Source organism: Phialemonium atrogriseum, assembly GCF_030411735.1.
Source record: "Phialemonium atrogriseum strain 8032-3 unplaced genomic scaffold QBC33scaffold_12, whole genome shotgun sequence".
Classification (NCBI taxonomy): domain Eukaryota; kingdom Fungi; phylum Ascomycota; class Sordariomycetes; order Cephalothecales; family Cephalothecaceae; genus Phialemonium; species Phialemonium atrogriseum.
Genome location: NW_026848149.1, coordinates 390,084 through 403,038, shown reverse-complemented (window position 1 = coordinate 403,038; position 12,955 = coordinate 390,084). Strand labels below are relative to the sequence as shown.

At 55.2% G+C, this 12,955-nt stretch overlaps 6 protein-coding genes across 6 annotated transcripts; 2 read left to right on the top strand and 4 right to left on the bottom strand.

Moving 5' to 3' along the window:
* Positions 1-578: 578 nt before the first annotated feature.
* On the bottom strand, positions 579-2,300 carry QBC33DRAFT_619527 (uncharacterized protein). The gene is made up of 7 exons (XM_060432739.1): positions 1,778-2,300; positions 1,619-1,707; positions 1,320-1,551; positions 1,124-1,260; positions 951-1,061; positions 841-878; positions 579-787 (listed from the first exon to the last, which is right to left on the bottom strand). Exons 1-7 carry the CDS (start codon positions 2,211-2,213, stop codon positions 736-738), a joined length of 1,095 nt encoding a protein of 364 aa, XP_060283626.1. The 5' UTR covers positions 2,214-2,300; the 3' UTR covers positions 579-735.
* An 882-nt stretch (positions 2,301-3,182) lies between these two features.
* Positions 3,183-4,659, top strand: QBC33DRAFT_558893 (UNC93-like protein; the record flags this gene model as incomplete). The annotated part of the gene is made up of 5 exons (XM_060429919.1): positions 3,183-3,361; positions 3,459-3,707; positions 3,860-4,132; positions 4,190-4,542; positions 4,646-4,659. 5 exons carry the CDS (start codon positions 3,183-3,185, stop codon positions 4,657-4,659), a joined length of 1,068 nt encoding a protein of 355 aa, XP_060283625.1.
* A 105-nt stretch (positions 4,660-4,764) lies between these two features.
* On the bottom strand, positions 4,765-6,520 carry QBC33DRAFT_586668 (uncharacterized protein; the record flags this gene model as incomplete). The annotated part of the gene is made up of 7 exons (XM_060431488.1): positions 4,765-5,142; positions 5,212-5,603; positions 5,663-5,730; positions 5,788-5,824; positions 5,905-6,095; positions 6,175-6,307; positions 6,392-6,520. 7 exons carry the CDS (start codon positions 6,518-6,520, stop codon positions 5,028-5,030), a joined length of 1,065 nt encoding a protein of 354 aa, XP_060283624.1. The 3' UTR covers positions 4,765-5,027.
* Positions 6,521-7,424: 904 nt separating this feature from the next.
* On the bottom strand, positions 7,425-9,243 carry QBC33DRAFT_578200 (serine carboxypeptidase S28-domain-containing protein; the record flags this gene model as incomplete). The annotated part of the gene is made up of 4 exons (XM_060431047.1): positions 7,425-7,890; positions 7,959-8,100; positions 8,177-8,285; positions 8,341-9,243. The coding sequence occupies 4 exons, from the start codon at positions 9,241-9,243 to the stop codon at positions 7,425-7,427; spliced, it is 1,620 nt and encodes a 539-aa protein (XP_060283623.1).
* Positions 9,244-11,267: 2,024 nt separating this feature from the next.
* Positions 11,268-12,005, top strand: QBC33DRAFT_538252 (ribosomal protein L34Ae). Its single transcript, XM_060427867.1, has 3 exons — positions 11,268-11,382; positions 11,434-11,557; positions 11,639-12,005. Exons 1-3 carry the CDS (start codon positions 11,348-11,350, stop codon positions 11,813-11,815), a joined length of 336 nt encoding a protein of 111 aa, XP_060283622.1. The 5' UTR covers positions 11,268-11,347; the 3' UTR covers positions 11,816-12,005.
* A 524-nt stretch (positions 12,006-12,529) lies between these two features.
* Positions 12,530-12,900, bottom strand: QBC33DRAFT_578199 (uncharacterized protein; the record flags this gene model as incomplete). The annotated part of the gene is made up of 2 exons (XM_060431046.1): positions 12,530-12,801; positions 12,867-12,900. The coding sequence occupies 2 exons, from the start codon at positions 12,898-12,900 to the stop codon at positions 12,530-12,532; spliced, it is 306 nt and encodes a 101-aa protein (XP_060283621.1).
* Positions 12,901-12,955: the final 55 nt, after the last annotated feature.

The following is a 12,955-nucleotide window of genomic DNA, read 5'->3' as shown; positions in this document are numbered from 1 at the left end:
TGATATTGCACGCGATGCCGAAAGCTGCGCCCCGTCCCGGCCTACACCGGATCAAACCCTGGCATGGAACCGGATCAGGCCTGTTGCTCCCAGGTTACTGCCGAACCCGTCCACCAATGCCCGGACAACTTTCTGGTCTTGGATTGGGGTCCCCAACCGTTGCTCGCTGCCGCGATGCAAACGGTGTGTGAAGATGACTCGGTCCAGCTCAGAACAACATGTCTAGTCGTGGCAGGGAGTTGGACGAGCGGGGGAGCGCCGAAGACTACATCCGGTCTTCCGATATAGTGGGTCATGTGCCGGAGATCTGAGGAAAGTGGATTGGCATTACAGATACACGTCAAGAGCAAGCTTTCGGGAGGAGACGTGGGTCAAGTTCCGATACTTGCCTGGACCGTCGGATCAAAGACACATGCCGTTAGTAACCACGCGGTTTGGGCTTACCCCAGAAGACACCATGGGGGAAATCGCGTGGTACCATTCCGGAGTCTGTGAATCTAGACCTGCGATGCCGAGACTTGCTGCCGATGGTGGACCCGATATTCCGGCAGCAAAAGCTTGGCTAGGACTATCCTCCCCATACAATCTAGTAGAGATACTACCCCATTCTCCACCTCCCACACCATTTCCTAGTTGCCGTCTTCCAACTCCCCGGAATCTTTACTAAGTGGGACAACCCCTGATCAACACAAAGAGCAGGGCCAGCCTACAAGTCTCCTCTCCTAGACACTTCGATTAGGCCGAGACTTGCGGTTCATCCCAAAGACTCGCCAGGAGTTTTCTATGCCTGGGAAAGATAAGCATGACGAAGTAAATCACGACGCAGGTTTGAACACTTACCCAGTCCAGGGTTCCCTTGCATGCTGAACCGAGTGGTTCTGTTTTGTTTCCATTCGAGGTCAGCACCTGACCTCATGGGAATAATCATGAGTGACTCAAAAGATTCTCACATCTAACAGAAGAACATCACCCTCCTTCCAGGTCACCAGCGACCGGGTCTCTTGTATGATCTCCACCGCCGTCTCGAGGTACTCCCTCGGGATCAACGAGTCGTCGCCATACTAACAAACAGTCATCAGCGGGGGGGATCTCCACTTTCCACAGCCAAAAAAAAAGTACTTACAAACGCAGGAGGCTGGTATCTCCCCTGTTCATTGAGATGCGGCGGCTCAAGCGTGCCAGCATCAATAGCATTCAGGAACCTCGACACGGCGTTGTTGAAGAACGCCGGCTCCCCAGTCCGGGGATGTGCTCTCACGGCTAGCGCGCCATTGTCAGCCACGGGGCGAATTAACTGATTAACAACGGGCGAGACTCACCAGGCAGGTGTTGCCAGACGCGGAGGTCGCCCAGCGGGTTCGTCTCGGACTGGTTCTCCCAGACCCACGTCGCCGTGGGCAGGCGGCGGACCTCGTCCTCGACTTTTTGCCGCGCTGTTGCGGTGTCGTCGGTGTCGAGGACGTGGATCCCGTAGGACTGAAGGAGAGTGGTCCCTGCTGAGGAGATCTGGTCTCTTGGTCCGTTTGGGTAGAAGAGCTGGTATTTCACTCCCTGGTTGTTGGTTAGGTCAGTATTCGGGATCAGTGCGACTTGGGGTCAAGGACCTAGTTGGTCTTGCCTTCTGTTCGATTTCCTTGATGAACTCCGGGACCCTCTCCTTGAGTCTATGGTACAGCACGATGGAATTGTTGATGGGAGTTTCCCCACCTATGATTATATCACGTAAGTCAGCGACTCTCATCATCCCTATCTCTTCTGGACTTCTGAGACGACTTACCAGTCTCTGGTGCCGAAACACAATAGAAAAGCACATAGGCAGGGTAGTGCGGGCTGAGGCCGAACTCGTTGTGAGGATACACGGGCTGCGTGTTTGGCCCCTCGTTCGCCGTTGCCACGTTCTTCGCCAGGATTGTCCTCCGCACGGGATTCCCGATGGCCTCGTGCGGGAGCCAGCCGAAGGCGTGAGCAAATTCGGAGAATTCGTCCGCGTCTTTGAGTCCCAGGCCCTGGAAATAGATGGCTCCATGTTCTTCCAGTATGCGTTGAAGCCGACCTGTCTCGGTGAGCTCCCTTACGGCATCGATTATAGCTTCTTTGGATGCCTCAGCAGGTTTGGGGGCCAATGACAGTGGAAAACTTGTCCCCTCGGGGTACGGCGGTTGGAGGTCGACGGATGGGCCGTACGGCACGCGATGCAGTGTCTCGACTGCCATCTTAGAGGTCGCTATATTTCCCAATACGTTTCGCAATCAGAGGGCTCTCAAGCGGGAAGGCGGGTAACCTGTACGAGATTGTATAGGTGCTTGGCCGGGCTAAGTCAGCGAGGACGGCAATGCCAGTCTGCATCTTATTATAATCACGTTGTCTCTTATCATTCAAGTTTGGCCATTGCCGATCACCGAACTCAGTCTAAGAGTGGAGATACCATGGCCAAGCCCCCGTCCCCGACATTGCGCAACCTGATCCTTCAAGCACGCTTCCGTCCCGGACAATTAACGGCGAGCTCCCCCCTTGTCGCATTATACGGCTGCGAGCGACGGCAGCTCTCTGGCGAGATCCGAGTTCGTTACCCGACAACCGGTAGTTTAAGTTGGTTAAACTGCAGCCGAGTATGGTAGTGACTCTCCCTATATATCTTTCTAAGAATAGCCCCGTGCCTTCCATACAGTTCGGTCTAGTTGCAAGGCCATGTGCTGTAAGCAATTCCCACCCCTCTCTAGCATCAATAATATAGAAGGATCCTAAGGACCTAGCTTTTCCTCAACGAAGCCTGCGATATTCGGCCTAACACCCTCAGTTGCAACTTGCCAAATCCACATGCCTAACCCCCCAAGAAGACTAGTGAGATTGAAAACCCGTAGGGCTAACAGAGTCGCGGTGAATACGCAGCTAGCGGAGTCCATTTGCGCCCCAGTCACTCATAATCGAGCATTGGCTCATTGCATCCTAGCATCACGACATGATCGCGACATGGCCGCCAAACCGCAACACGACAACAACGCCAGCCATGCCCGTTGCTGATCCCGGCTGGCCCTGCATGAGATTTCTCTGCCAAGTCCTTAGGCCAGGGTGCGACATTCAAGTTCGTGGAGAGAGAGAGAGAGAGAGAGAGAAAGAAGAAGAGGGTTGCAAACCGCTGGATTATTGGTTTGTTTCGTCCTTTTTGTCTTCCCGCCGCAAATATGTCGGACCACCAAACCATCGTACCAGACCGTAGCGTGGAGAGTGAAGAGCGCGAGTATCAGACCAAGCCGGTGTCTCGCTTCACGAGATGGTATCGAAGCCCGCTGTTTAACGTGTTCCTGGTGGGGATGATATCGTTCACCCAACCCGGGATCTGGAATGTTCTCAACAGTGAGTTGTATCCCCATCCTCATTGACCAATGTTCCATGTCCCGTGCTTCATTGCCCCTCTCTTCTTTTTGCTGCCATCGGATGTTGGCTGACGGCAGACACAGCGGCATCTGGCTCGGTCTCCGCGAGCTGGGCCAGCTCATCGGCGCGTCGATCCAGCTCTCTCTCAACGTCCACGACGGCCAGCGCGGCAAGGTGTCGTACACGAAGTACCTGGTCCTGATCGGGCTGCAGTGCCTGGGGCTGCCGCTGGCGCTGCTGGTCTCGTCGCCGCAGAAGGTGATCCGGCCGGACAGGAAGAGGATGCCCGACCCGACCAAGAACAAGGCGGTGTTGGGCGAGGTCCGCAAGTTGTGGGGCCCTGCTCAAGAGGAGGGAGATGTTTCTCTTGATACCCGTACTCCTGGGGTTCGCTTGGAATGGAACGTATCTGGGGATCTACCTCACGAAATAGTTAGTGTCTAAGAGCACCGGGTGCGGAAAATCAGAGCTAACCAGCCGACAGCTTCTCCGTCCGATCTAGAACGCTTGGATCTTTGACATCGGGCATTGCGTCGACTTTCGCTAATATATTCTGGGGCTGGTTCTACGACCGAAAGAGCATCAGCAGGCCAACTCTGGCGAAAGTTACTTGGTTCCTGTTTTCGATCTCTATGCTCGGTCTTCTAGGCTGGCAGGTGGCCAACGAGAGGCTATACTCAGAAACAGTCCCAAAAGTGACGCTGGACTGGGCAAACCCTGGGTTTGGCAGGGGATTCGCAGTCATGGTTCTCCTGAGGTCAGCTGCGTCGATGAAACACTTGCCCAAAAGAGAAGAAGCTAACTCTCCAGGGAGGTTCCTCAACGAATCGCACTACATGTTCGTGTACTGGATCGTGGGCGCCTTCTTCGACGACCTGGAGACGCTGACCCTTGCGGTCGGCATCATCCGCTCCTTCGAGTCCGTCGGCTCGTGTCTCGCCTTCGGCATCGGCGCCGCCCAGGTTGCCCCCATGGTGAACCTCGTCATCGCCTTCATCATGTTCGGCATCACCATCCCGACGACGTCGTACGTCGTCTTCCTCGTTCCGGAGAGGCCCGTCGATAGCAGGAAAATCGAGTATGACGATGATGGTGCGTCGTCCTCGAGCCTCGACGCCGCCGATTCTACGGCGGTCGGCAAGGTCGCTGACGCTATTGATGGGCCACGTGCATTATATACGGAGGTCAAGTGTTGTTGTTTTGCAATAAATATAGCAAGCATGTATATATGTATATCCAACAACTCTTGGCATAATAATAGCACCAACAGCATTTTCGTCCTAACTAAACAAAAAACGCCATGAACACCACCCTGGTATCATTTCCGCAACCAATGCGACTCTAAACGGGCTCTTTCCTATCTGCCATAACCGCCCTTGAGGGACTAGAAACCGGATTAATCTCCCCGGAAGCCTTCTCCGTCTCCGTCACCGTCAGGGGCGGCTCGACGCTCGATCGACGGCGTGTGCTGATATGGGCCAGCTCGGGGATGCGGTGGACCGTCCGGTCCGGGTCGGCCGGGAACCGCTTGCGGTACCACATGGTGAACAGCATGTATATCCTCGGGAGGCAGGCGCAGATCACGCTGGCGTATACCTCGCAGGCGGACCAGAAGGTGGCGTAGAAGACGTGCCCTGTTGGAAAATCAAGTGTTAGCTCGCATGGGTGGATGGATCACGGAGGCTGGCTGCTTGCTTACAGGTCGGGTTCTTCGATTCGTAGAATTGCTTCATCCAAACCATCCGGGGAATGCTGACGGCCATTACGCTGTGGTGCCATGGTCAGCTGGTGTCGCTCAAACTCGACTATAGTCGGGGCCGGGGGGGATCTACTTACCCTCCCCAGGCGATGAACACGAGAATGACGCCGAGCTTCTGTTTCAGCGGTAGCCGTAGCTTCCTTATCTCGGGCAGGGGGATGAGCATGATCCAGATGTCCAGGACAATGCCGATGGCTCCGCTGCTGTAGCCGACCGCCTTGAGCTCGAGGCAGTGCCCGTGAGACCCTTCCTCCCACCAATCCCAGTTGTACGAAATCGGCAGGCATTGGAGGGCCAATGCCATTATGATCGCTATCCCGGTCGCGAGGGATGCTGCCAGGGCGGCGTATATGACGCGTTTGAGGACCGGGACGACGGTGAAGGGGAATACCCGGAGGTAGAACAACAGGATCGATATCCGCGTCAGCATGATCGAGACCGAGTATGTGACTTCGTGTGCGTATAGAAGCTAGCACACATGGAATGTCAGATCATATTTTCCGGAAAATTGGCCATCAGTCGACGGACCTTTTGGGAAACAGTAATTTCTCGGAGCTTGAGGGTGTGCAAGTCCTTGCCGAATCCTTCCTCGTGAACTTTTGTCGATTGAGTCAGTGGTTAATATCAACTTGGCGGTTGTCTCTAATACTCACGAAGCACTCCAATAACAGTGAATCCCCCGACGACGACCTAGACAGAGTCAGTAAGCTCTCATGTCCATGGCGACACGACCTGAGAGGGGCGGAGAGTTGTGCTGCTTGCTGCCTTACTCCGTTTAAGACCATGACCCAGTCATCAGCCATCTCCGTCCACTTCTTCCGCGCTGGCGGACGGGCCATCAACCTCAAGCCAATACATGTCAGAGACACCGATCCGAGAACGATGGACGCAGTGCTTAATAACGCTGACGGCCTTTCACGCAGGGGTACATCGCAAGCTCTAACCGTCTGGTTCTTCGTTACTAATTAATTCCCATCTGGTTAGCGAGTTCCCGATAATTCCGGGACAGAGAGACGATCTCAAGGGATGGGGCGTCATACTCAATCCATTTTTAAACGAGCATGATTTCTTCAGGCATTCCGCCATCTCCTGAGAGAGTACCGCCTGGCAGATGCAGCCTTGGTCGTCGTCTGAGCAGCCCATGTCCTGGATAGACTGTTCCGCGCACGGGTGCTAGAAGAACAATTGGTCAGTAAATCCAATGCTTGGCAGGCACACACAACCGTGTGTCTCGTTCCTGTTGCTAGGGCCACCCACCGCACAGCCGGGGAACTGGTCGTAGATCGAAGTCGCCGTAGTCCTGTTCTGCGTTGGGACTTCTGCTAAGCTCGCACCTCCCACAACAGTCAAAAGGGCAACGGCGCTGAACCACGTCGACGCCTTCATCGCGGCTGGGATCGCTTGGTGTTTCGCCAGTCAAGTCACCCCAATCGCCGTCGTCGGCTCCATCCTTTGCAGACGCGCGCGTGTTTTATATCTTTGAGTTCGGTTGACAAATGGTCTCGAAATTGGGAGAATGAACGGCACGCCACGCGGTAATTGTGATGGTTCAGACAGAATAGTTTAGTTGTATTGCTTTGATTCCATCCGGGGACCACTGAGGGGGGAACGAAAAAGCTGCTCCTTTAAGGTTTGCTTGCCCCAGATATGTCGAGAACGGTTCTGACTGGGCCAGGCTTGGCGCTAGAATATATTGAGTTGAGCTTTGTTCTTTTTTGCCTCGATCTTATTCGAGGAGCTCCGAGGAAAAAGAATACACCGAATTGGCTTAGGGCGAGGGTCTAGGCAAAGTTTGAAGGACATGACCACACTCTGTCATCATTGTGGCGACGGCCCGGCGGGAACGGAACCTCGCCATGCTCCCCTTTTCAGCCCTGAACGCAAAAAAAAAGGGGAAGAAAGAAAAGGTATGAAGGGGATAAATAAAGCTCAACCGAAGCGAGCACATAAGGGTCGAACCCATCAAGACTTTCGATGCCGTGTAGGTAGTTGAGACACGTCCTCGAGCATGCCATACAGAAACCCCATATTAACGAGGAGATAATTACCTGAGAGCGTGTAGCTTCGTCCTAGTTCAAGGCGGGATCACGAATAGAGGGGCTAGAAAAGTTCGGCAGTCGTATGTTCTTGGGCCTAGAACCACGAGACAGAACAAGCCACGTGGGGTTACAGACCCGCTGACAGACTTGCATCCCGCATCTTGGCTGCATCGTTTTAGCTGCCCTGCAGAACCTTGGATTGATTCCATGCAATTGAGTTATCCACGAGGCCGGACGATATAAGTCTGCCCTTACTCATCTGTCTTCCCTGCCGACCTCCTTTCCGAGTAGAAGCTCTCCACCCACCCCTTGATCACGGCGACTTCTTCATTAATGACCTTCTGGACCCCAGCATTCACCATCCCGTTCGCAGCGATCAGGTCACTACAGTGGATCCCCCCAGGGATGACGTAGACCGGTGCCCGGGTGGTGCTCTCGAGAGGCCCGCCGGGGCGGAAAACGCTGCTGACGGTGGCGTCCCTCCAGGGGTCGAATTCGCCATTGACCCAGAGGAGGCGTGTCGTGTTGTCGACGCGAGTCCACCCGCCGGTGGCCTCGTTGACCTCGTCGACATCGCGGCCCTCGCCGATGCCGTACGTGAAGCCGTCCTCGGGAGGGAAGAAGAGCGCGCACTGCCGCTCCCAGTACGCCTCGTCTATAAGCCGGGACACGAGCGTCGGGACCCCGGCCGGCGCCCCGTCTTGCCAGTACTTGAAGCTACAGATTGTTAGCTCGAACGAGGTGGGAGGAGGGGGTGGGCCAGTGGGCCATTGGGGGGGGCCCACGGTTCGTTGCAGAGGAACCAGTTCCACTGACGGTCGATGACGTTGTCTAGAGCGATGTCGGAAAAGAACGGGCTGGAGGCGTTGTACGTGTCGAAGCAGCCCACGTCGTCTGGATATCTCCAGTAACCGTAGTTTGCGCAGTCTTAGTCGCGAGATCGAACCGTTAGCTACCCCTTTGTCGTTCGTCACGGTAGGTGGGTGGCTTGGTAATTACTCACAGCCTGGAACCAGGACCTCTGAGGTCCATTTCGCGTATCCCTCGAGAGCCTTAGATAATCCAACTCCATCGGGGCCTGGGGCCGTGGTGTTGCTGCCAAACCACATATTCTGCGTCACAATGAGTCAGCGGCTAAAATTTTGAGGTGTGGTTGGCTCTGAATACCTCGACATAATTGCAGAACTCAAAGAACCCACTGTAGCCCGAGTCAAAATCATGGCTCTGCCACAACCACGGCCCGTTCTCCAGCGCACCCGCAAAGTCATCGTCATGAACGACGTCCCCCAACCCGAACCTCTCCTTCAGCGCCTGCTTCTCCTCCTCCGACCCCGTCTTCAGGACTGAATCGACGTGCTCGATGACCGCCGACACGTCGGCACTGCAGTTCTGCGGCATCCCTTGCTGGATGGGGTGGAAGTAGTGCCAGAAATCGCCCACGGCCTCGACGACGGCGCTGGAGGCGTGGTGCGCCCAGAACGTCCCCGGCGCGCGCGCGTGCGTCCACGCAGAGAGCGCGCCACTGTACGACCCGCCAGAGAAGACCCACGGAGCCTTCGACGCCGCGCTGGTGCCGTTCCGGTCAAAGGGCAGCGGGGCGTTGTTGGCAAAGTTGGTGGTGTCGAGGATGGAGTTCTCGAGGGTCAGGTACTGCAGGTTCTTGGTCGTCAGGCGGTCGTACGGCGAGCTGGTGCCCCAGTAACGGTGCTCGAGCATGACGACGGCGCCGCCGACGGCCTGCGCGAAGAGGCCCGTGATGGTCCGGTTCGTCAGGTAGCCCGTGTACTGGTCGGCCGCCGACTCCCCCGGCGTGAAGAAGATGACGGGCGACCCGGACCCGGCGTAGAACTCGTCGCTCCACCAGAACCGCTGGGGGAACGTGCCCAGTTCCGGGTGCGCGTGGTCGATGAGCTGCTGGAATTCGCCCTGGCCGGTGAGGCGCTTTCTCAGCCCGCTGCCCCGGTCGTCCGTCAACGGCGGAGGGACCATCCTGTAACCGGTGCCGAGCACATTGGCGCTGACAGTGCCAGTGAGGAAGCCCACGGCTGCTAGGGCGGACAGGAGGATCATCTTGTCTTTTCTGGTTGGTAGGTGGCCAGCGACAAGGATACGGCTCAGTCGGGGGCTGTAGAATAGAGGTATAGCCAGGGAGGGTTCTGATTAAGGGGCAGACGGCTCCCCCTTATACCGCCCCATCGATATAATTAGACTCCTGCCAGGAGTCATGGCTTTCCAATGTGATGGGGCTGCAACCCCCAAGGATGGTCGAAGACTAACCAACACCACCTTCTTATATGGTAAGAATGTTCCGATACCGTGGCCGCATCCCTTGGAATCAGATCTGCAGAGCGCGCAGCAGGGCAATCCTGATGACCGGCTCCCTCCTGACGATAACGGGAGGTAAAATTAAGTTTGTGTCCTGATTCGAGAACCAGTGTGTACAAATGCAAGATTCCGTGCGTGGTCACAAGAATTGGCGGGGATGCCCCCCAATTTTCCCCAACCTTCCTTCCCTTTCTGGTTACGCATTTCCACCTTCTAGTTCGAGCATCCACACGATGGTCCAGGCTCTGATGATCAGCGGATGGAGGGGCCAGGTGGGTGGAGAGCGGCGCTGGATTTAGGTATGTTACACTGATGGATGTGAAACCTCGATTATGAGAGGGGGTTGGTTGTCTAGAATTCCTTCTTTTGACTTATTACCCAGACGCACACTGGCTCACCCAACCTCACTCAACCATTCGGAAATCCTGTGGGAACGATACAATCAATTCTGTCAGACATGCATGGGAAAGTTGACCGCATGATAAGATTGAACAATCGAACTTGTAATTACCTAAACAGCCACAGTTGCACTTTTGAGAACTAGGTAGCTAGGTTATACACCCCTAGTTTCATTCAATCTTGACCTGAAAGTGTCCTCTCTCCACGTTATCGTATGGCAGCCTACATACGCTTTGATACACAAACTTGACCTGCACATTACCGAGCCTAAGGAGAGGCGTACTACAGATAGTTGCGCTCAGCCCAGAAGGCTCCCCGAAACATTCATGTCTGTGTCACCTCTTACTGACGTCTCTTACCGAGACTAGGAGGTCAATCCAGGGACAGCATGAGGCGTGCCGACTGACAAGTGACTTTCTCGGGACAGTTCAGAGTCGATCAGACCTAAGCAACCGACTCATCCTCGATGCGCATATAGACTAGACGGCAACCTAACGTAGGCGCGAAAAAGATTTGCAGAGGAGCCAGTCACAACTCTAACGTGAGAGGACCCTGCTCTTTGATCGCTGTGCAGGCAGGAGAATCGTCCTGTGTTTACCATGCAGCAACTCAAAAGTCTGCAGACGCACGTGAGCAAGGAAAGTTGATCCATCGAGTGAGGTACTCGGATAAGAAGCCGATTCAAGAGTTCTATGCCGGGTTGCTTTACCTTGAAATTATCATCCAGAAGGGGATCAAGTTGATGAGGGGAGGGGCGGTTGCCATTCATAGAGCGTCCGATTTACCAAGAGAGAAAAATGTGCGTGGCAACGTTTGGAAAACCGCATAAACTGGACCGCTCAAGAAACGAATCTCTTCGATATTGCCATGCCAGGTTGGGTTGCCATGATATTGATCAAAAGCTTATATTTAGGGGGTCAGGCAAACAATCACAGACAAGACGCCTGGGCAGGTGCAACCAGGTGCCAACAACTGAAAATCTTGGATTTGGTGACGAGAGCGCCTCCGAGTGGCTAGGGATAGGGTCATTTTCCAGAATAACCTAGGGGTTGAGGAAACAGTTCAAGCACTTCCAAATCACGGTCTCGGATGGAGAGTCTCAGGGCTTGAGGATCGTTCTCCATCCCATCTTGAAGTTAAGACGGTGTGTCGAGGCCAAGCTGAACAGCTGGTCAAAGGTGGGGCACTTGACGCTAAGAATTTATCTCACCAGATTCTCAGCCACAAAGATTAGCCACGCACATAGTAGAAAGCCACACCCGCTTAAGTGGAGTCCGGGCAGACCACAGGATCCGGCATAAAGTTATTCCTAGTCTTTTAGGGCTAAACTTTCGGATCCGTTTCGAGGCGGTGCACTACCCAAAAAAATTCCCAATTTTCAATTGCAAAACCCCAACGACAACAAACCCGACCGACACTCGATCAACGTCACCAAACCACACGAGCCATCATGTCGAACCGCGTGGTCTATCGTCGGCGGAACCCGTACGTTTTATCGCCTCGCGGATACCCATTGCACTGATTAACCTGGAGCAGGTACAACACCAAGAGCCAGCGCACCCGCATGGTGCGCACTCCTGGCGGCGACCTCCGACTCCTCCACATCAGCAAGAAGGCCAGCCGTCCGAAGTGCGGCGACTGCGGCTCTGCCCTCCCCGGCGTAAGTTTTGGATCAATTCGGGTTTGGAAAAGAAGGACGATAGCGACGGGCGGGCTAACATATGACCTCCCCACGCGATAGATCCCGGCCAAGCGCCCCCGCGAATACGCCCAACTCTCGAAGCCCAAGAAGACAGTGTCAAGAGCGTACGGTGGCTCCCGGTGTGGCGGATGCACGCGCGATCGGATTGTGCGCGCCTTCCTTATCTGCGAACAGAAGATCGTCAAGGCGGTGTTGAAGGAACAGCAATCGAAATAGGCACTGGTCGAGGGTTATTACGATGGGGGATCACGATGGGGAATAACGTCTGGAGGGCTCGGATTGAGAGACCTGACATGTTCATGGATTCCATAGGCAAAGGCTTGGGAAACGGGAGGCCCGACCTGGAGTTTTCTTCTGCAAACGCCCTGCAATAAGACACAAATAAAACCCACCAACCACTGTCCCCTTCGACAAAATGACCTGTCGCTGTTTCCACATCCGAACTTTGCTGTGGTGGGTTCGAGGCTAGTAGGCCAAAGGACCAAGTGTGCAGCCGGTACACCCATGGCTCACATTAGTCGTGAAGCGCTCAACATGGCAAACCCAGCCTGGGTGAGCCGAGGTATCCACAGTCTCTGGCGGGCAGGTAACACGACCGAACTGCTGTGGGCACCGTCCGGGCCTGCCAAATGTCTTGATCTAGCCCCCACTTGATCCTGCGCATCGTTGGATGGCCGAGTCCAGCGGACTCACGACATGTTTGACCAAAGCCTCAGTTTGAGGTGAACCTGGATGACAACACACATTGTGTGGAAGATTCTTTGAACAAGAGCGTCAAGGCTCGCATGTTTAACTTCATAACTGAGTTTACCGACAACAGACACGCTGCCCAACAGCCCCCCGCCCCCAGACCGATATAATTCCCAACGCCATCCCCTACCCTTCCCTTCCAACCTATCCTAGCCCCCCTGGGCCCCAAATATCCCCCATTTAGAAACCCTGCTTCTGGACCTGCGCCTTGGCGGCGGCGATGGTCGCGGCGGCCTTGGGGTCGACGAAGCCGCAGCCCAGCTTGCCGTTCTGGAGCGCTGCGGCCTCGTTGGAGCAGACGCCCTGGCCGGAGCCGTTGTCGGCGCAGCACGCCGACCCGCAGTCGGCGTTGTTGACGCACCCGCCCGTGATGAACTGCTCGCCGCTGCCGGTCCCCACGTTCTTGGCGCCGGCGTTGTTGGGCGTCACGGCCGCGAGCGCGGTGATGGCGACTTGGGAAAGGGAGGGATTAGCAAACCTGGGTCATGATTGGGACTTTGGGGGGTGAATCGCTTACAGGCCAGGACGGTTGTGATGCTGATGCGGACCATTTTGATGCTTGGGTGGAAGAGAGGGCTATCCTGAGCACTGGCTGGGTATGATTAA

What these genes read in the sequence shown, in the direction of transcription:
- QBC33DRAFT_619527 (XM_060432739.1), bottom strand. Translation starts at nt 2,213, where the DNA reads ATGGCAGTCGAGACACTGCATCGCGTGCCGTACGGCCCATCCGTCGAC. An exon ending in GATACCAGCCTCCTGCGTTT is followed by an intron (nt 1,062 to 1,123) that starts GTAAGTACTTTT and finishes ACTGTTTGTTAG; the next exon opens with TATGGCGACGACTCGTTGAT. An exon ending in GTGATGTTCTTCTGTTAGAT is followed by an intron (nt 879 to 950) that starts GTGAGAATCTTT and finishes GAAACAAAACAG; the next exon opens with AACCACTCGGTTCAGCATGC.
- QBC33DRAFT_538252 (XM_060427867.1), top strand. Translation starts at nt 11,348, where the DNA reads ATGTCGAACCGCGTGGTCTATCGTCGGCGGAACCC. An exon ending in GTCTATCGTCGGCGGAACCC is followed by an intron (nt 11,383 to 11,433) that starts GTACGTTTTATC and finishes AACCTGGAGCAG; the next exon opens with GTACAACACCAAGAGCCAGC. An exon ending in GCGGCTCTGCCCTCCCCGGC is followed by an intron (nt 11,558 to 11,638) that starts GTAAGTTTTGGA and finishes CCCACGCGATAG; the next exon opens with ATCCCGGCCAAGCGCCCCCG.